Below are 22,401 nucleotides of genomic sequence, written 5' to 3'. Positions count from 1 at the left end.
TGTGAAGATAAAGGATCAAAATGTGGCAGTTCAGTCCCTCTCGACGGGTCTTGAACAACCATCCACACTGAGAAGGCCCTTCTATCATTATGAATGGCCTTATTTTCACAGATGACTGTTCCAGACTTACGATTTTTTTTTCTATTGCTCACCTGCGTGAACTGCCAATTGAGAATATCTGCACAGCTGCAACATGGTTTCAGTGCATACTTTTTAGTTTCATTACTGTCTTGATAATATCTCAAATTTGACAGTAAATTTGGACATGCAGTTTTGCAGTCTCTTCTCAATTTAGTCCACTTTCCAGTGGAGTCTAGGTTGCTTACTAAGTAAATGCTTGGCTGCAACCCTCAGCTTGGGACTCGCCACATGTAATGGCTAATTCAACCTGTTTATCAACAGAAAAGGCAAATTTGTTTACTGTAGTGCTGTTTTCTGTAGATAACTCCCTGAAGAGTTGAGTATATAGCTAGATTTAGCTCTAGTACTGACTTATTGCCAGTGCCTCCATAGGAGTTCCCACACATGCTCAGTAGAACTCAAAACTCTGCTATCTTGGAGAGATAAGTCCATTTGGTACCATTGGATAATGTCACTCAAATGTAATGACTAATTCATCCTGCTAACTACGGAAAACACAGTTTGCGGTAAGTAAACTTGCTTTATCGCTTCTGGATCTGTATAGAAAAATATGTATTTTTAAATGCAGCTTAAATGGCATTCTGTGCTGAAAAATTGTCTCTCATTTTGCTCCTAACACAACTAATGGAAACTCTCTAGTCAGACTTTTTCCACAGGATGCTGTAGTAAAAATACATAAATAGCCTCTTTTCTCATGTTGTATTTCCTATTGTTTTTCTAGAGAGAGTGCAGAAGGAGCAAGAATAATCATAGAAGTTGATGACAAAGCAGCAAGAATTAGAAACCAAAAGGTTAAGTTCTATTTTTTTTCACTCTTCTTCTTGTGTTTCCTGCAGGGAAGTATGAATGTTCAGTTTTACTTATTTGGCCTATAAAATTTGCCATAAATGAAATGGGACAAAACATTCAGGAAAAGAAATATATTGGCATGAAAGTTGAACTGTTTGGCAAATCCAAAAAATAATTTTGTAAAACAAAATATGAAGATTGTTAACCTTCTCTAGTGAGAGTAACCATTGCTTCCTTTTTTTTTTTTGGCAGTTAAGTTCTGTATCTCTAAAAAAGGCTGCATATAACCATTCAGTGCTCTCAGTAAATTTTTAGAAACTATGAGGTAACACTGGGATCACAGGCACCTCCAGATTGTTTGTTTCTTTCTTACCATACATTTTCATTTAAACACCAGTTTACTCTTATCTACTGGAAATCTAAACTGTGCTTTGCAAAGCTCAAGTCATAAGATTCTTGAAAGAATTATTTTCCAGTTACTTTAGGAAATATTATTCATATCTCCCAGCACAATGTTATTTTACTCCGTATGATCATTAGCGGATCTAATTTGATTTAGCTCATCATAACTGCACACCTTTTCTTCTGGTTGGATTTATTGATTTTGTGAAGTATATGACTTTCACTTGACTGGGATCTTATGAACATTATACATTGGTCTGAGTTCTATAACTCACAGATTTTAAGTGAAGCTGAAAGTGATCTACCTACGGCCAGGTATGGCAGCCAGTTTATTCTGTCTCATGTTTCAAAATAATTTGTTGAAAAATACTTTAAAAAAATTATTTTGAAGATCCATTTTAAATAGAGATCAGAGCACTTCTCAGGTTTTTCCAGTTTGTATCTATAGCTACCATATTCACTTATTCACTTATGAACGGAGTCCAGAGGCTTATTATAAGTTCATGCAATAGGAGAGGAACTAACTATAGGAGGAAATCTTTCACTTAGGAAAGAGGAAAGCTGAGAAGGCAAAAAGAAAATATATGAGACGCTTTGATGTTTAACGATACATTTAAAGGGGAATTTAAGGGAAAAAGCTGCCCCCATTTCTAACACCCTAGGTTTTAATATCAGAAACTGTTTCCTCTTTATCTGAGTCTCTCTGGCCAGGTCAGGAAAGACACGTACATTCATCCCCAGAAAACATTTTGAACGACAACGAAAGAATCTTTTAAATTTCCACTCTTTATCAGACTCCAAAAGAAGGGAGACAATAAGTGTAGCTGGAGTAACCAATTCCCTCTGTGTGGTTTCAAGAATGTTTGTGACATCCAATTGAGATTTAATGGTAGTAAATATCTGACCACCACTTTGATCTTTGCTACCCTTTTTAAAGGGTGGGATATAATAAATCTTAGATACAGGAGGAAGAGTCTGCTCAGGTATTTTAATAATTTCTAGTAAATATCTCTTTCACATGTCTCTGAGTGAAACTAAAGGGTCTTTTGGGAAATAAGTCGGATATTTTTTGCACGTGCTTGATATTCCAATAGCTCCAACTTTAAAAATTGTCCCTGAATACTCCTTTAAGATATTGTGTTGAATATCTTTTAAAGCACTAACATCCTTTCAGGCCGATACAGTTTACCTGCCATTGGACGCGCGTTTTCCCTTACCCCTTATTCAGTAAAGGGCGGAAAACGCACGTCCAACCCGCCGAACCTAATAGCACCCTCAACATGCAAATGCATGTTGATGGCCCTATTAGGTATTTGCGCGCGATTCAGAAAGTAAAATGTGCAGCCAAGCCGCACATTTTACTTTTATAAATTAGCGCCATTTCTTCCGGCACCGGGAAAGTGCACAGAAAAGCAGCAAAAACTGCTTTTCTGTGCACCCTCCGACTTAATATCATGGCAATATTAAGTCGGAAGTCCCGAAGAGTAAAAAAAAGTTAAAAATTTTTTTTTAAAAAAATTGGAAGCTGGCCGGCGGCTGTCGGGTTGAAAACCGGACGCTCAATTTTGCCGTCGTCTGATTTTCGAGCCCACGGCTGTCAGTGGGCTCGCGAACCGACGCTGGCAAAATTGAGCGTCGGCTGTCAAACCCGCTGAAGCTGCCACTCCTGTCAAAAAGGAGGCGCTAGGGACGCGCTAGTGTCCCTAGTGCCTCCTTTTGCCCGTTTCTACCGCCGGGCCTCATTTAAATACTGTATCGCGTGCACAAGCGAGTGGCCTGTGCGCAGGCCACTCGCTTGTGCACACCTGCAGACTTTACTGAATCGGCCTGTTTGTTAGGATCACACAATCTTCCCAGTTTCTTCAAATCTCAATTTCTGCATTTTTCATGCAGTCATCCAAAACACTCAGAGAATTAGCAAAAGGCTTTAACTGCTTGGAAATACTGCTATTAACTAACTAAATCATGTCCCAGATTGTATCAAGAGTGATTTGTGCAGGTCTCACCAACTCGGCCGGTTGAAAATCAGGAATCTCTGAAGCTGACTCTCCATACTGCCGCCGAGTTTCATTTCCAACGTTATCCCCAGCAGAGCCCGAGATGTTGAAGGGTTCTATAGTGGGACTCGTGCCAACCACTCTGGTTTCAGCATCGCTGTCTTCTTCCAGCGGCGCTGTCTCCCGAAGCAAGCCCCGGGATCTTGCCTCGGCAGGATTTGCCAGGGCTACCCATTCTTCCGGGGATAGAGATGTTTGGTGTTCATGGGGAGCGTCGGGTACTACTTCCTCCTGAACGCTCCTCAGCAAACCAACTCCCAGAATCTCCAGTCCTCGCCGCACATGAGTGTCCATCGGGCCCATAGTAGAAGGAACGGACAAGGATTCACGTTCTCTGGCCCTCAGTTTCCTGCCAAGTGTGTCTCACCAGCGTGGCCATCTTGGATCCTCAAGTACTGTGAAATGAGTTTCTGTTGCTATGTTTACTTAAATTATAAACAGTTGTACTCACAAATTCTGCCAGGGGTACCGGTATGTAAATTTATAAGATATGTAGCATTTTAAGAAAACATAACTGTTCAGAAAAACACGTCTGTTAGTTTAATTTGAAACACATTAACAATATTATGCATCACAAAATAGCACAATCATTAAATCATAGCAATAAAGGAAATAATAAAATGATCCTGTTCAAAAGTTTATATACCCTTGAACGTTTGGGCTGATAATATACACTCAGGTTGACATATACGGGTTGAGATGGCAATGAAGGGTAGGTATCCACACCTGTGCCTTGTTTGATTTTAATTAGTGTCTGTATAAATAGTCAATGAGATTTGTAGCTCTTGAGAAACTTTTATGCATTTCATCCATGGCTTCACTGACTTTGGTGGTTACTGAAGTATGGGGAAAACAAAAGAACTATCAAAGGATCTGTGAGCAAAAGTATTTTAACTTTTATAAATCAGGAAAAGGATATAAAAAGATATCCAAACATTTGAAAATGCCAATCATATTGTTCAAACTCTGATCAAGAAGTAGAAAATTATGGGTTCTGTTAATACCAAGCCACAGTCAGGCAGACCAAGAAAGATTTCAAACGCGACTGTCAGTAAAATTTTTTGGGATGCAAAGAAAATACTGACAAGCAACTTCTACTGAAATACATGCTTCTTTGAAACAAAGTGGTGTGAGAGTTTTTGCATGCACAATGAGGAGATACTTGAGCAAAAATGGGCTGCCATCCTGTACCAACGCTGCAAAACAGCCCGCTTACAATATGCCAAACAGCATCTAGAGAAGCTTCTAAAGTTATGGAATAATAATTTGGCATGATGAGACTAAAATTGAACTTTATAGTCACAATCATAAACACTATGGGTCTCATTTTCCAAGCGCTCGCACGCGATAAGGGACCTTTCGCACGCGAAAAGTCCCTTATCGCGTGCGATACAAGGATGGGGGAGGAGTCAGGGCATCACCGGGGGCCGACTCTGCGCTGATGCTGCCTATTTCACTCCCAATAGCTGCACCTCCTATGGTGGTGCTATTGGGTGCGAAACCGGCAGCGATCGCACCGCGACGGTGCGATCTCTGCCGGCTAGCGCAGGCCCGCCCGCCGTTTCGGCCCCCCGCCCCTCATCTAAAGTATCTCAGGCCTGCGATACTTTAGAAAATGAGGCCCTATGTTTGGAGAGGAGTCAACAAGGCCTATGAAGAGAAGCACGCCATCCCTACCGTGAAGCATGGAGGTGGATCTCTGCTGTTTTGGAGGTGTGTGAGCTAAAGTGGCACAGGGAATTTAGCCAAAATTGATGGCAGGATGAATTCAGCATCTTATCAGAAAATATTGGAGAAGAATTTGCATTCATCAGCCAGGAAGCTGTGCAGGGGGTGCACTTGGACATGACAATAATCCGAAATATAAGGCCAAGTCAACCCTTCAGTGGCTGCAGCAGAAGAACTTGGCCATCACAGTCTTCTGACCTCAACATCATTAGTCCTGGGGGAATTCTGCACTACTGCTGAGTGCAGAATTAACATTTTCTGCACAGAATTGCCAAATTCTGTGCAGAAAATAGCAGAGGAGACCCCGGCATGCCACGAACAGAGTGCATCCCGTGTGTGCCGTGGGACGCACTCCGTTCGCTGCGAAGATGAAGGCCCCAGTGCACAGTTCGCGGCAAAGACGGAAGGCCCTCATGTGCCACGAACGGAGTGTGCTCTGCTCATGGCGAAGATGGAAGGCCCCGGTGAGAGAGAGTGTGTGTGAGAGAGGAGAGGGGGAGGGGAGGGTGTGAGAGAGAGCATGGGAGGTAAGAGAGTGGGGGGGTGCTTGAGTGTGGGTTTCAGAGAGAGGGAGCCTACATGAGGAGATTGTGAAGGAGTGAGTATGTGTGTGAGAGATTGGGAGCTCTTGTGTATGTGAGGGTGCTAGCTTATGTGAAGGAATTGTGTATGTGCGAGACAGAGCCTGTGTGAAGGGGTGTGTGAGAGAGAGACATAGGTAGCCTGTGTGAGGATGTATGTGTGAGAGAGAAAGGGAGCTTGTGTGGGTGTGTATGCAAGAAAAAGGACCCTGTATGAGGGGATGTGTGTGTGTGTGTGTGCGCGTGCAAGAGAGTGAGGAGCCTGTATGAGGGTGTGTGTATGTGTATTAGAGAGAGGGAGCATGTGTGTGAGAGAGGGAGGGACAGAGGGGAGCCTGTGTGAGGGGCAGTACTGAGAACAGGGTCAAACTCTCGGATTGGTAATAGAGTGGAAGGGGTTGAGCCTAGAGGTGGAGGGGAGCGATACTGGCAGGTGGAGGAGTTGGGGCCTGAGTGGCAAAGTGGCCAGGGGAGTAGGGAGAGCGAGTGGAAGGGACACTCTTACAGTGAATTTCTAGGGAAATTCTGCTCAAAATATTTAAAATTCAGCGTCTTTAAGTAATAACTTTTTTCTGTATTAATTTAAAATGTAATTACTTAAAGACTGTCATGTAAATTGTGTTATTTTGACCAATATAAAGTTTGCAGAAATTTGCAGAATTTTAAGCGTTTTTTGCGCAGAATTCCCCCAGGAGTAACATCATTGAGCCACTTTGGGGAGAACTTAAACATGCAGTTAATGCTAGACAACCAAAGAATGTACAGGATCTGGAGGCTTTTTGCAAGAGGAAGGGGCAGCTTTACCACATGAGAAAATAAAGGGCCTCATTCACAACTATCACAAAAGACTGCAAGTCGTCATTGATGCAAAAAGGGGCAATACACGATATTAAGAACTAAGGGTATGCAAACTTTCAAACGGAATAATTTTATTATTTGCTTTATTGCTATGGCTTAATGATTGTGCTATTCTGTGATGCATAATAGTTTAATTTGAAAACAATAGGAATCGGATGATCACATGAAGCCCTTTATTATGTGCCCGACTCTGGCCGAGTTTCGCTCGTAGAGCTGCCTCAGGGGCAACTACAACAAAACAATATACCAATAAATATCATAATTAGTAAATAAAAAATTAAAAACATTAAAACATGTATAGATGTACAAACTCAAATCATAAATAAACATATGTATAGATGTATAAGATAAATAATATTAAACATGTATAAATACACTTATCAAATCATAATATACATTACATGTAAAAATGTAAAAAGTAATCAACAAACAACGTATTTAAAAATAAAAACTTACAAACATATATAATTGTACAAACTCATGGATGATACAAAACTAAAACATTAAATGTATTGCAACATTCAAATAGTGTAGACAAAAATAACAAAAAAATGTGTAGACAGAAATTACAAAGAATTGGAACTGGAGAGGCTGACTGATTCACATTGGAGTTCATGATGAAAAAGTAAATTGGAGTCTGCATATATTATATCATTAAATTGTTCTTACTTCAATTGGCAGGATTTAAACAATGCCTGCTGGGCTGCTGTCACATGTACACTGTCACTGAATCACATGCAGTATTAAATTAATTCCTAGATAGAAATCAAAAATAATTATATCATGTCATAGGAAAAATAATTAGAACTATTTGGAAATATCACTAAATACATCCCAATCTCTTAATTGTCTAATCATACAATTAACTAAATAACTGCATGTATTTTGGATAGTCTTCACAGTTCATAAAAAATAAACTGATACATCATAATAAAACATACTAAATGAACTAAAACTATGCAGCGTCAGATGCTTCCTATTTTTCAAACCAATCACACATTGCACTTATCACCCACTCAATATAACACTATCATATGCAGTGCTAACAAACACAAACACTATGGGTATTCATATAACTAGCTGCACACTAGCACTTCCTTATATACAAGCAATTAAAATAGCTTCTTAACGATGAACACCTGTACTATTATAACACATTCACATATCGCACTTATCACCCATTCATATCTGCAACATCCAACACAAACACACTTACTATAAGAGGCTAACAATATAAGTAGCGATCCTCAGAGGAATTTTGCGCCAAAATATACAAAACTATATGCATAAAAACGATTCAACACTCGCGCATATTTATAATTTGATGACGTTATATCAATGGTGTGAAGCATAGGACCGAACCATAACTGTATTATTATTAATATATATCAAATCATTAGACGGCTCTTAACCAAAGTGTTATTTTTTAAAACAAACCATTGCGTGCCATTTTCTATAACATGCAGTTTCATGGTCAAGATCATATTGAAACTAAATAAACCTGAATAAACTACATCTTTATAGCATCAAATACTTACAATTTGTGAAATCAATTGTACATCACACTTGTCACTCACTCAGTCTAACACAGTCATATGCAGTGCTAACAAACACAAACATTATGGGTTTTAATTAAACTAGCTACACACTAGCACTTCTTTGTATACAAGTAATAAAAATAGCTAAACTCTTCTAACATTGTAAAATATTCCCGTATCACACTTGTCACCCATTCCTATCTGCAACATTCATCATAGTCACACTTAATGTTAGCAACTACAAAAAACTGTCAGTTTTAGTCCAAGTGGCGATGCTCAAAGATATTTGGCGCCAAAACATACGTAGCTATATGCATTAAAACGGAACATAACTAATTTTGATTAATGTATATCAGATCCTAAGATGGCTCTTAACCAGAATACTATTTTTAAAGACCAAAATGTACTCATAATTTGCATTAGAAATACATATCACTCTATCACACATATCCTATAGTTTAAAAATGAATGCCGAACCAATACACAACTGTCAATATGCTTTTATTGCACTTATACCTGCTCATACCTGCGGAATGTACTGAACATCATTCTGCTGCTAATTTTTTAGCTATCATCAGTCACAGTATAAGTAGGAAATATCGCGAGCTACGCCATGTTTTGGCGCCAAAAACGTCAATTTGCATGATCTGTCAATCAAATAGCGCACAGACGCGTATTTAGATTACGAGTAGCGCACAGCTCTCAATTTGCATAGTATGTCAATCAAGGTGCGCACAAGCGCATATTTAGATTTAAAAACACATAACAATCAATTTGATTGATATTGCAACGTAGAAGACATCCAAAAGATTATTCAAAAGACAGCTTACTATCTTTTAGCGTCCATCACATCAATATTATTATTATATAAATTAATAATGAAAAAATGAGGGTGAAAAATAAGAGAAATATTAATAATATGAATAACCAAACTCCAATCACAATTATATAAAAAAAAAACTACTTTAAATACAAATGATTTCATTTACTGACCTGAAAATATATAAATATTAAGACTCCAAAAATACAAACTGATTAAATACCATAAAAAGACACAGCAGACTAAAAAAATTAAAGAACACTATAAAAGACATAAATAAATAGTCTCAAAAATAGAGTATTTATATATACTATAAAAAAAATAGTCTTTTATAGGTAAACTGCTAAATCAGTTTCGCTGTTAAGACCATTTGGTGTCATGGTATTAAATTCGAAAGTTGCAATATCAATCAAATTGATTGTTATGTGTTTTTAAATCTAAATATGCGCTTGTGCGCACCTTGATTGACATACTATGCAAATTGAGAGCTGTGCGCTACTCGTAATCTAAATACGCGTCTGTGCGCTATTTGATTGACAGATCATGCAAATTGACGTTTTTGGCGCCAAAACATGGCGTAGCTCGCGATATTTCCTACTTATACTGTGACTGATGATAGCTAAAAAATTAGCAGCAGAATGATGTTCAGTACGTTCCGCAGGTATGAGCAGGTATAAGTGCAATAAAAGCATATTGACAGTTGTGTATTGGTTCGGCATTCATTTTTAAACTATAGGATATGTGTGATAGAGTGATATGTATTTCTAATGCAAATTATGAGTACATTTTGGTCTTTAAAAATAGTATTCTGGTTAAGAGCCATCTTAGGATCTGATATACATTAATCAAAATTAGTTATGTTCCGTTTTAATGCATATAGCTACGTATGTTTTGGCGCCAAATATCTTTGAGCATCGCCACTTGGACTAAAACTGACAGTTTTTTGTAGTTGCTAACATTAAGTGTGACTATGATGAATGTTGCAGATAGGAATGGGTGACAAGTGTGATACGGGAATATTTTACAATGTTAGAAGAGTTTAGCTATTTTTATTACTTGTATACAAAGAAGTGCTAGTGTGTAGCTAGTTTAATTAAAACCCATAATGTTTGTGTTTGTTAGCACTGCATATGACTGTGTTAGACTGAGTGAGTGACAAGTGTGATGTACAATTGATTTCACAAATTGTAAGTATTTGATGCTATAAAGATGTAGTTTATTCAGGTTTATTTAGTTTCAATATGATCTTGACCATGAAACTGCATGTTATAGAAAATGGCACGCAATGGTTTGTTTTAAAAAATAACACTTTGGTTAAGAGCCGTCTAATGATTTGATATATATTAATAATAATACAGTTATGGTTCGGTCCTATGCTTCACACCATTGATATAACGTCATCAAATTATAAATATGCGCGAGTGTTGAATCGTTTTTATGCATATAGTTTTGTATATTTTGGCGCAAAATTCCTCTGAGGATCGCTACTTATATTGTTAGCCTCTTATAGTAAGTGTGTTTGTGTTGGATGTTGCAGATATGAATGGGTGATAAGTGCGATATGTGAATGTGTTATAATAGTACAGGTGTTCATCGTTAAGAAGCTATTTTAATTGCTTGTATATAAGGAAGTGCTAGTGTGCAGCTAGTTATATGAATACCCATAGTGTTTGTGTTTGTTAGCACTGCATATGATAGTGTTATATTGAGTGGGTGATAAGTGCAATGTGTGATTGGTTTGAAAAATAGGAAGCATCTGACGCTGCATAGTTTTAGTTCATTTAGTATGTTTTATTATGATGTATCAGTTTATTTTTTATGAACTGTGAAGACTATCCAAAATACATGCAGTTATTTAGTTAATTGTATGATTAGACAATTAAGAGATTGGGATGTATTTAGTGATATTTCCAAATAGTTCTAATTATTTTTCCTATGACATGATATAATTATTTTTGATTTCTATCTAGGAATTAATTTAATACTGCATGTGATTCAGTGACAGTGTACATGTGACAGCAGCCCAGCAGGCATTGTTTAAATCCTGCCAATTGAAGTAAGAACAATTTAATGATATAATATATGCAGACTCCAATTTACTTTTTCATCATGAACTCCAATGTGAATCAGTCAGCCTCTCCAGTTCCAATTCTTTGTAATTTCTGTCTACACATTTTTTTGTTATTTTTGTCTACACTATTTGAATGTTGCAATACATTTAATGTTTTATTTTTGTATCATCCATGAGTTTGTACAATTATATATGTTTGTAAGTTTTTATTTTTAAATACGTTGTTTGTTGATTACTTTTACATTTTTACATGTAATGTATATTATGATTTGATAAGTGTATTTATACATGTTTAATATTATTTATCTTATACATCTATACATATGTTTATTTATGATTTGAGTTTGTACATCTATACATGTTTTAATGTTTTTAATTTTTTATTTACTAATTATGATATTTATTGGTATATTGTTTTGTTGTAGTTGCCCCTGAGGCAGCTCTACGAGCGAAACTCGGCCAGAGTCGGGCACATAATAAAGGGCTTCATGTGATCATCCGATTCCTATTGTTTTCACTCTAATACAGCCAACTGGATCGGTTTCCGATTTGTTTTTTGGGTCCTAATAGTTTAATTTGAAACATTAAAAATAACAGATGTTTTGTTTGATCACTCAAGTTTTCTTAAAAAGCTACACACCTTACAAATTATGCCAGGGATATGTAAACTTATGAGCACAGCTGTAAAATGAAAGGCAGTGTTTGGTGTGCCTAGCCTTTGGTTTATTTCCCATGTGAAGCATCTAGATTTTCACTTCCTTTCAGGATATACATTTCTTGCTGCATTAATCTTGCAAACAGCCTGCATAAAAAGTGGATAGCACCAAAGGTTTAAAACGAGCCTATAAAGCAGGCGATCTACTTTTCAGGATATCTGCGATGAATATTCATCAGATGTATTTGTAGACATATGGTGTAAGAACATGACTAATTTGCATAGCTTATTTATTCTGAAAACCAGACCTCTTAGTGGTTTAGAACCCATGCCACAGAATATTCTGTTGGTGAAGGGAATACATCAATGTGCATAACAGTTTTCCCAATATTTTCTTGTCTCTTTTTCTTTCATAAGTAATATTTTCTAATGGTAGAATTCTTTTTTAATAATGTATTTTGTTTTGTTTTTGATTTTTTTTTTCTCCTCAACAGGACCATAGACTTGAAGGCTCATGGGACACTAGGGAGCGGATTTTGGAGTTTGGCTTTGATTATTGCTATTGGTCAGTTAATCCTGATGATCCCAATTATGCATCTCAGGAAGTGGTAAGGGCTACTACTATAGTTCCATTGTTTCTTCTTTTAATCAACTGTGGGGCATAGGTAGTTGCTGTTCAAAAGCTTATGTGAACTGAGCTCAGTAACCTTGTATGAGACTGATCCATCTTGGTCTGTGGGATGGTAGTCCTGTTACAACACCTCATTAGGTTTAGGGCCTTATTGGAGCGAAAACCGCCCCCCCCTCTCCCCAGAAGTTTCAAATTTTGTGTGATGTTTCTGGAACTGGAATAAAAACTTCAACATTCTTAGAGTTGAAGTGGCGAGTTGATTTTGACTATGGTACCCAGTTTCTTTCGGTTATATTCATTGACAGAAAACTTAAAAGTTTTTTTACCATCAAACAGCACTCACCTTGCTTTTATGCTGAAATAGTATCACTTAAATATGCTTTTGAATTTCATATAAAACAAAACATCGCAGGATCCCTCTTGCCATTTGACAAAACATGCTTTTTAGAGTTAATTATAAATAACATAGGAATTGCATTTGGTTTTATCTGACACTCTTGGCATATATCAAGCAAATTGTGGATTATAGAAATGAATGTACACCTCCTATATAGTTTGATAAATGAAAAGATATGATGTGATATAGTAAAGCAATCAGTGTTTTATTAAACTCTAATTTTTCCTGCTTTCAAGCATCTGCTCCCTAGATGGCTTGAATGAGGATCTGCTGTCAGAAAGAGGGCTGTGGAGGAGATAGAACCCCTCAGCACTGCTCTTTGGCCGGAAAAAATTGCTATAGTAATAGCAGCTGGAGCTTTTTCTTCTCTAGAACTCAAGTATATCACCTTCATGATATAACTGAGCACCATGGCTTTTTCAGACAGTTGACTTGAGTTTCTTGTGCCACATCACACAATACTACTGGCAAACCACGTTAAATCACAAGCCTCTGTTTCCGTGCTTGTTTTTGAGGAAATTTGAGATGTTTCTAAAATTGCTTATGAAATACATATTTGTATTCTACTTACAAAATTTCCTGTTTCCTGTGAGTTGATTTTCCCCACTTTGACTAGATCATTGAGAATCTTATATTTGATTTCTGTAAAATATTAAAACAGTATCTAAATAATCCACCAATGAAGGAAATAATTTTCTCATGCAACTATATTGCTAGAAGAGATGGTTGAGAGAGGATATAATAGAGGTTTATAAAATCTTGAGTGGTGTGTAATAGGTTAATAGGAAATGGCTATCTGTCCCTTCAAATAGTACTAGGACTAGTGGAAATGCCATGAACCTAACAGGTTGCAGATTTAACATAAATTTAAGAGTATTTCTCCAGTCAACTGTTGTAGATCTCCTCCTCCAGAGGGGAGGAGTTAGTAATCTATTATAATTCTGCTGCTCGGAGTTAGCAATCTGTTATCGAGCTCCTCCTGTAGAGGGAGGAGTTAGTAGTCTGATATGGATCTCCTCCTGGAAAGGGAGGAGTAATAATCTGTTATCAATCCCTACTGCTAAGAGTAGCAATCTGTTATAAGTCCGCCAGAGAGTTAGCAATCTGTTATGGATCACCCTACCAAGGGGAAGAGCTAACAATTGTAATACTCTGTAGGCGGAGTTAATGATCAGTGGTGGGTTGGCTTTCCACAGAGTGGCAGTCATATAACACCGCTCTAGTAGTGTAAGGAATGACACTTGAGGTAAATTGGTGAATCCCTGGGCCGATGGCAGATGACAGCGCCCCCAGGAGGATATCCTGAGAGGGACCACCGGCTAGGCTGCAGTATGGAGACAAACACAGATTTATTTATTATTTATTTATTTTAAGTTTTTCTATACCGGCATTCGCGATAAAATCGCATCATGTCGGTTTACAATTAACAAGTGGATAGGGAACAAAGTCAAAAAATAACATTTAGTAATAAATAATAATAATAATAGTAGTAAAAAACATAAAACAAGAGAAGGCTAAGGAATGCAGTTACAATAAAACAAGGGAATAAAATAACTTGGATCGGAGAAAAGAAGCAGGGGTTTAAATAGAAAGAACATATATGCCAGTCAATGTGCTTATAGCATTGATGAATTGCCCTTATGAGGTAGGGATGTTAATTGCCATGATTAAGGCAAAGTCTGGGCGACTGGTTGATAATGGAATAGGTTCAGTTTAGTTCAGGAAATGCTTTCATGAATAGCCACGTTTTAAGTCTTTTCCTAAACGTAGGAAGGCATGGTTCCTGTCGCAAATCTGGTGGGATGGAGTTCCACAGTGTTGGTCCTGCAGTGGAGAAAGCCCTGTCTCTGGCGGTTATGTGCTTCATGGATTTGGAGTGTGGTACTTGTAGGGTTTCTCTATAGGACTCTCTGATTGGTCTTTTGGACGTGAATTTTTTGAGAGGAATTTGAAGGTTGAGCTGCGATTGTTGATGTATAGCTTTGAAAATAGTGGTTATGGACTTATATATGATTCTGTAGTGAATTGGCAGCCAGTGCAGGTCTTTGAGGATTGGTGATATGTGGTCTCTTCTCCGTGTGTTAGTTAATATTCTCGCAGCCGTGTTTTGGACCATCTGAAGGGGTTTAGTGTGCGATGATGGAAGACCTAAAAGCAAAGAGTTGCAGTAATCTAGTTTAGCAAATATTATTGATTGTAGAATAGTTCTGTAGTCATGAAAATGGAAGAGTGGTCTTATTCTTTTTAAGACTTGGAGTTTATAGAAGCAGTCCTTAGTAGTTTGATTTATGAATGCTTTTAGGTTTAACCTGTTATCCACGATAGCTCCCAAGTTTCTTACTTGTGGAGTTTGTAAATTGGGTGGAGGATTTGTGTCAAAGTTACTGTTTTCAGAAGAAATTAGGAGGAGTTCACTTTTTGAAGAGTTTAGTATTAGATTAAGGTTTGAGAGGAGACCAACTTTTTGAAGACAAGTTTCCCAGAATTCTAGAGTTTTGGTGAAGGATTCTTTAACGGGTATGACTATCTGGACGTCATCTGCATACAGAAAGTGTTTAAGGTTTAAGTTAGTTAGCAGTTGGCAAAGAGGGAGCAGGTATATATTAAAGAGCGTTGGTGAAAGGGAGGAGCCCTGTGGAACTCCCGTAGATGAAGAGTAGATGATAGTTCTTTATTAGACAGGAAGTAGAACCACCAGAGGTGGCAGTAGTGAGCTGATGTGCCTGCCAGGGCTGAAGTCCCTCAGATACTGGAATTGCAGTCTCTGGGTTGCTGAGCTGTAGAGAGAGACTATAGGTAGTGAGTAGACAGGGTATGCTGGATACATAACCAGTAGTAGATGATACACTCACAATTGTAGAGATCTGTAATGGCTTCTATGCAACAGAGTGTTCAGTATATTCAGGAACAGGAGCCATAGGCGAGTGCTGGTTCCTATATGCAGTCTGGAATGAGAACTCACAATATCTGTGTATGAAATGGCTTATGGAATAGAAGAGAGTCTTTGGAGGGTTTTAGGAACATAGGCCCTCGTGGAGTGAGTACCGGTTCCTATCTGCATTCTATAATAAAATTGGGGTGATGGTGTCTAATGATCTGAAGTCGGCGAAACAATGCGACAAGGCGATAGCTAAAGCCAGAAGAATGTTGGGCTGCATAGAGAAAGGAATATCGAGTAAGAAAAGGGAAGTGATTATTCCCTTGTACAGGTCCTTGGTGAGGCCTCACCTGGAGTACTGTGTTCAGTTCTGGAGACCGTATCTTCAAAAAGACAAAGACAAGATGGAGGCGGTACAGAGAAGGGCGACCAGGAAGGTGGAGGATCTTCATCGGATGACGTACGAGGAGAGATTGAAGAATCTAAATATGTACACCCTGGAGGAAAGGAGGAGCAGAGGTGATATGATACAGACTTTCGGATACTTGAAAGGTGTTAATGATCAAAAGACAACGACAAACCTTTTCCATAGGAAAAAAATCAGCAGAACCAGGGGTCACGATTTGAAGCTCCAGGGAGGAAGATTCAGAACCAATGTCAGGAAGTATTTCTTCACGGAGAGGGTGGTGGATGCCTGGAATGCCCTTCCGGAGGATGTGGTGAAGACCAGAACTGTGAAGGACTTCAAAGGGGCGTGGGATAAACACTGTGGATCCATAAAGTCAAGATGCTGCCAATGAAGAGTGGGTGACTCGCCAGAATGATGTCTACTGCTTGGAGTCAATACCCTTATTAAATAAACATACACATGCTTACTGTGACTCCAACATCGCTCTAAGCTTCAACAACAAGAGGAAATGTGGAAAAAAGGATTTGCACTCACAAAGAGGGGAGTAGCTGGCTTGTTATGGCGGTTACTACCCCAAATCAAAAAAGCCTGATACTTCACTTTCAATGCATATACAGCATAGTTCTCTGATTCAACGGCAGGGGAGAAGAAAAACGGATACTTCACACATCCAGCAGAGCTCTCTGCTTCAACGGCAGGGGAGAAGAAAAGAGGGTTCGCACTCACAAAGCGGGGAGTAGCTGGCTTGTTACGGCGGTTACTACCCCAAACCAAATGTGCCTGATACTTCACTATCGATGCACATCCAGCATGGCTCTCTGCTTCAACAGCATGGGAGAAGACTGATACTTCACGCATATCCAGCATAGCTCCCTGCTTCAACGGCAGGGGAGAAGAAAAACAACCAATAAGGGCTGTATAACAGTCTGGGTAAAACAAATAAGCATGGGTGTAGCTTGCTTATTGCGGCGGCTACTACCCCTAATGAATCAAGCTAGATATTTCACTTGGATGCAGCTCCATCACTGCTCTCTACATTAAAGGTGGGGGTGGAAGGGAAATAGAACCAAGAGCTAAGAGAAACAGATAAGTATGAGAGAAAAAATGTGTGAAGCTTGCTGGGCAGACTGGATGGGCCATTTGGTCTTCTTCTGCCGTCATTTCTATGTTTCTATGTTTCTATATATAATAGTAATTCACAAGATATAGATATATGATAGCTTCTGATATAGAAGAGAGTTGAGAAGGGATTTAGGAACATGGGCCCTCGTGGAGCGAGTACCAGTTCCTATCTGCAATCTACTATAATGACTCACGATCTCCGTACCTGCGATAACGTCTTAGACAGAAGGGAGTCTTCAGAGATTAGGAACATAGGCCCTCGTGGAATGAGTACCGGTTCCTATCTGTAATAGAACTCACTGTGTTCACATCTGCGATCGCTTCCAGGTATTAAGGAGTCTTCTGAGCATTCAGGGACGTAGGCCCTCGTGGAGTGAGTACTGGATCCCGTCTTAGCAATCTGAAATCAAGAAGAGAGAGTGGGGCCCCCGAGGAGCGGGTACCCCTAGGTAAGGTGGTGGAGGCAGAGCAGCGGAGAAAGAATTCCCCTTGCTAACTCAATTCGTAGTTGCAAGCAAAGACCTTTTAAGCTAGAAGCAGATGATGTCACTACTGGGGGACGCCCCCGAGGTTCGCGCCCTTGCCGGTACAAACTCTGGAGCGCGCGCCCTTACATCATCGGAAACATGGCAGATCCGTAGCGTCAGGCCAGCCCGGGGATTCCAGGAAGTACGGTGAGGAGAAGCCGCGGCAGCATCTGTCCATCAGACCCGAAGGGAGTCACCACTAAGGTAGAGAGGGTGGAGCGAGGGCGAGAACAGGCACGAATGCAACATCAGCACACAATTAAGCTATGGAATTTGTTATCAGAAAACTTGTACATAGCTTTGGAAGAATTTATTGTAAGTTCTAGAAGGCGATTCATAAATTTTTATAAATAAATAAAATGTGGTCAAAGCTAATAGCAGAGCTGGCTTTAAAAAAGGTGTGGACAAGTTCCTGGAGGACAGGTCCTTTTAACACTTACTAGCTAAGCAAGCACAAAGATTGTCACCTCCTATATATGGGAATGAATAATAGGAAAGGGATCTTCTGGTTACCTTCAAGAGACCCAGACTGTCCACTGTCTGAGATAGGTTGCTGGGCTTGAAGGATCATTCATTTGACTGAGCTTGGCACGTCTTTTGTTACTATAAAATCTTCTTTTGCAAGTTTCTTATGGGTACTATATAGCAGGGCTTCCTAAACCTATCATGGAGATCCCACAGATTTTCAGGATATCTATAATGAATATACATGAGATAAATTTGCATATCATGGAGATTCCGTATATACTCTTCCTCCTCCTCCTCCTCCTCCTCCTCCTCCTCCTCTTCTTCTTGCTGGGTACACTAGATGGAACATTTTAGCCTCTATCTGCCGTCATTTACTTTATTACATAAGGAAACGTCATTTCATTTGAAATCTTATGGAGAACAGTACACATTATAATGTCACTGAACATTTTGAAAGCTGCTCTGTGACCTCTAGCTGATACCATGCCTTTCCTAGTAAGGAAAACCTCTCTCTAATGTTTAATGATGTTTTTATTATACAGAAATTCACATGACAAACATTGTCATAACTATGTGCACAATTCTGTACCAAAGAAGGAAACTAGGCGTTATGAAATGTTAACACGCTTTGTAATACTATAGAACAGTGCTGTACAACCATTAGTGAAACCTGACAGTCTGGTCCATTCTCTAAAATGCTTCTTTAAAACAGTGGTTCTCAACCGGTGTGTCGCAACACACCAGTGTGTCGCCAAGAACACGCAGGTGTGTCGCCACACTTCCCTGTCCCCCACTGACCCAGCTGCTCCCCGGTCCTCCTCCGCCCGGGCAGAACGCGGCAGAACAGGTGGAGTCAGCGGCACCGGCATGGTCTCTTCTTCCTGTCGTTCCCCCCCCCCCCCACGGCCCGGAAGAGGAAGTGGTGAGCAATGTGTGCGTGCGCGGGAAGAAGAGACCATGCTAGAGCGGGCAGCGTTGGCCCGAAGAACAGAAGAGAGGCGTGGCCAGAGGAATGAGCAGCACAGCGCGCAGAAAAATGAAGAAGAAAGTCAATCCCCGTGGCCGATGGGACTCCTTGCTCTGCCAGGGCTGAATACGAAGGAGGTTAGGGTTGGGAGGAGGCTGCTGCTGCCACTAGTTCTGGGGAGGGAGGGAGGGAGAGCGAGTGAATGAGCAAGCAAGCATGTGTGTTTGAGATCCTGTGTGTGTAAGTGAGATAGCATGTTTGTGAATGATTGAGAGCCTGTATATGTGAAAGAGAGTATGTCTGTGAGAGAGAGAGAGCATGAATGTAAGTATACGATTGGGAACCTGTATGTATAAGTTTGTGATTGAAAATCTGTTTGTGTGAAAGAGTATGTGTGTATGATTGAGATCCTTTGTGGGTGAGCGAGATCATGTGTATGTATGATTAAGGGCCTGTGTGTATACGTAAGAGAGAGAGCATGTGTGTCTGTGTGTGATTGAAAGCTGGTTTAGGTGAGGGAGCATCTGAGTATGTGATTGAGAGCCTGTGTGAAAGTGAGAGAAAGAGAGACCATGTGTGTCTGTGTGTGATTGATTGAGAGCTGGTTTAGGTGAGGGAGCATGTGAGTATGTGATTGAGAGCCTGTGTGTAAATGAGAGAAAGAGAGAGAGCATGTTTGTAAGCATGTGAATGAGAGTCTGTGTGTGAGAGAAAAAGACAGCATGTGTGTGTGTGATTGAAAGCCTGTGTGTGTAAGCATGAAAAGATAGACAGCATGTGTGTAAATGTGTAATTAAGAGCCTATATAAGTGAGAGAAAAAGCATGTGTATATGTAAGTGACTGAGAGCATGTGCGTATAGGTGTGTAATTGAGAGCAATGTGTGAGAGAGTGTTGTTATGTGACTGAGAGAGAGGAGAAAGTTCCAAGCAAACCACCCCTCCTCCTGCTAATTCAAAACAATCTCAGGAGACCTGGATATCAAACGTTCCCAGGTATGCAGAGGAAAAAAAAATTTGTATCCTTATTTTTCATTACTTGGCCTTTGTGTCTGCTATTTTGAAATATTTTATTGGTATCTAGAATTTTTTATATGAGTTTTTAATTATTGGATATTCCACTCATAAGCTATTTCAAAATAATCTGTTCTTTTTGTTAGTATGGTTTTACTGCTACTGATTTTATATTTCTTGTTTGTTTTATAAGGATGGGTGATGTTTCTTTTTTTCCTTTGTTGCACTGCATTCAGAGACTCTGGCTTGTTGCAGTTTCCAATTCAGTTTTTGTCTGCATGCTTCTAGTTATGCATTTTGGTCTCTTTATTCTTTGTTCGGTGAGGGTCAGCACATGTGATTTAGGTGAGGTTTTCTGCTGGTGTGTAGTTTCTGTGTAGGGCTCTATAGCAGCCTGACTTTATCCGTTTTCCTAATAGGAGATGTATTGGTGTCTTAAGGCCTGGTGCAATATTTTCAGTGATGCCTTTTCTTAGGTAAGGTGGTTACTGTTTAAGTGCTGGAAATTGGTGCTGTTTTGGTGTGGGATGTTTACTATTTATGCATTTTCTTTTCAGGCAGAATATGTATCTTTTTCTTGTCATTTTAAACAATAAAAATAATTACCGGACCTTTACTTTTTATTTCCGCTGTGAATTGTGTTACACATGTGAGCGTGGCCTGTCAGGTGTGTCACGATGGGAAAAAGGTTGAGAACCACTGCTTTAAAATATACTGACTGTTACTGTACATTATTTATTTATTTTTATTTATTTATAACTTTTATATACCGGCATTCGTAAAAAAAAAACATCATGTCGGTTTACAGACAACTGAGAAAGGAAATTACAATGATAGATGGAGGAAGGATAGGAAGTTAAAAGGTGACAACTTTACTGTAGAGCCAACGGGCGCCACAGTTATTAAATGAGATTACATGTGGTTACATTACTGAAATGTCTATAAGTTAATCTCCAGGCGGTCATATTATGTCATTTTATGGCCAAGATTTCAAGGTTGTTTTATAATGGTATGTTATTACTAACACTAAACTCTTTTTGACTTGTAAAGTAAAAAAAAAAAAAAAAATCCTCTGTGTGTATATTGCTGATGCATTCTTCCTTTTGCAGTTTGCTTCATGTCATGCATTTTTTGATATACAATTTGATGGATTGTTCTTTAGAAGTTACTTAATATATGTAGAGACAGGTGTCCTTACCTGTCTTTGCATACCATATTTGCCATATCGCACTCCAGAAAAAAATATGAAAAAATTCAAATGAAATTCTTTTGTGTGGAATTGTTATGGCTGCAGCACAAACAGTAAGCAAAACCAGGAACTTATAACAAACAGAAAATACATATTTCATTGATAAAATTGCAAACAAAAACATCATAAATATTGTGTCTGAGTTAGCAACTTGAAGGCTGACCAGCCTTAAATATAGGTTGGCAATGGCTGCTGCTGCCTAGAAGCTTTTATTGCTGCCTGGCCATAGAAACCTTTCTGTTGGTGCAGCTTTTGCATATCCAGTGGCTGGGACCCAGTCCTGTAAAAGTTAGGGCCCTGGATTGATCCTTACTGATCCATGTTTCCTGCTGTCAAAGCGAAGAAAACTACCACTGTATTTAAGGTAAAGTGCCATAAATGCACTTTGGGCAAAATTCTGTTGAGGGCCCCTCACTTTGCCCTTTTCTTCTGGCTAGCTATTCTGCCATGATTTCCTGGTTATGACTCCTAATTTGCCAGGTGGACTCCATTATCTGAGTGCTGTGGCCATAGCTCTCTCTTATTGCTTCAACACATCCTATAAGCCGAAGTTAAATATGTCGAGACACTTGTTCAACAAGTGGACTCTGTGTGGTCGGAATAGACTGGGGCAATACTCATCAATCATTTCGTGGGGTATACTAAAACCTTGTAATATAAGCATGAACCGATCCATACATTTGTTTATTTTTTGTTTTTTCCTTTCTATAGTCTGATGAGAGCATTCACCTCTCTAGATCCGACTAAGGATAATGTAGGACCATATGATGTAGGTTTGTGGGAAAATTTCTGCTGTGGTGATACAGTCTCTCTGTATTTTTTTTGTATCAGTTCTACACTGTGCTTTGCCGTTAAGTCATTGCTGCCCACATGCAGGATTATAGCATAGAAGTGGGCTTCAGTCTGACTCTTATGGATAACTAATGGCATCAGCTGGTCCCACATCATCCCAGGGTGGCTCTTCCACGCTATCATGATCTTATGCCCAGCTAGACCCAAGTATTCCCCAAAAGGTCTTGATTTTCCTTGCTTATGGGTCCAGCACATAAGAATGTCTGATGATCCACATGTGGCATAATTGGTGACATGGACCTTTAGGGG

General features: G+C 39.2%; 1 protein-coding gene across 2 annotated transcripts in view; it reads left to right on the top strand.

Annotated features, from left to right (window-relative positions):
* Nucleotides 1-22,401, top strand: part of STARD9 (StAR related lipid transfer domain containing 9) — a 432,822-nt gene that overhangs the window by 33,189 nt on the left and 377,232 nt on the right. For both annotated transcript variants that reach the window (XR_003856299.1, XM_029598695.1), the window contains exons 2-3: nt 863-932; nt 12,135-12,248. Coding sequence is in view for 1 of the 2 variants with exons in the window: in XM_029598695.1 (XP_029454555.1) it covers nt 863-932; nt 12,135-12,248 (184 nt within the window). In the remaining variant the exon portion in view is untranslated. The remainder of the gene's footprint in view (nt 1-862; nt 933-12,134; nt 12,249-22,401) is intronic.

This window comes from Rhinatrema bivittatum, chromosome 4, assembly GCF_901001135.1.
Source record: "Rhinatrema bivittatum chromosome 4, aRhiBiv1.1, whole genome shotgun sequence".
Taxonomy (NCBI): Eukaryota; Metazoa; Chordata; class Amphibia; order Gymnophiona; family Rhinatrematidae; genus Rhinatrema; species Rhinatrema bivittatum.
The sequence above is the reverse complement of the archived record's forward strand: the minus strand, read 5'-3'. Positions and strand labels throughout refer to the sequence as shown.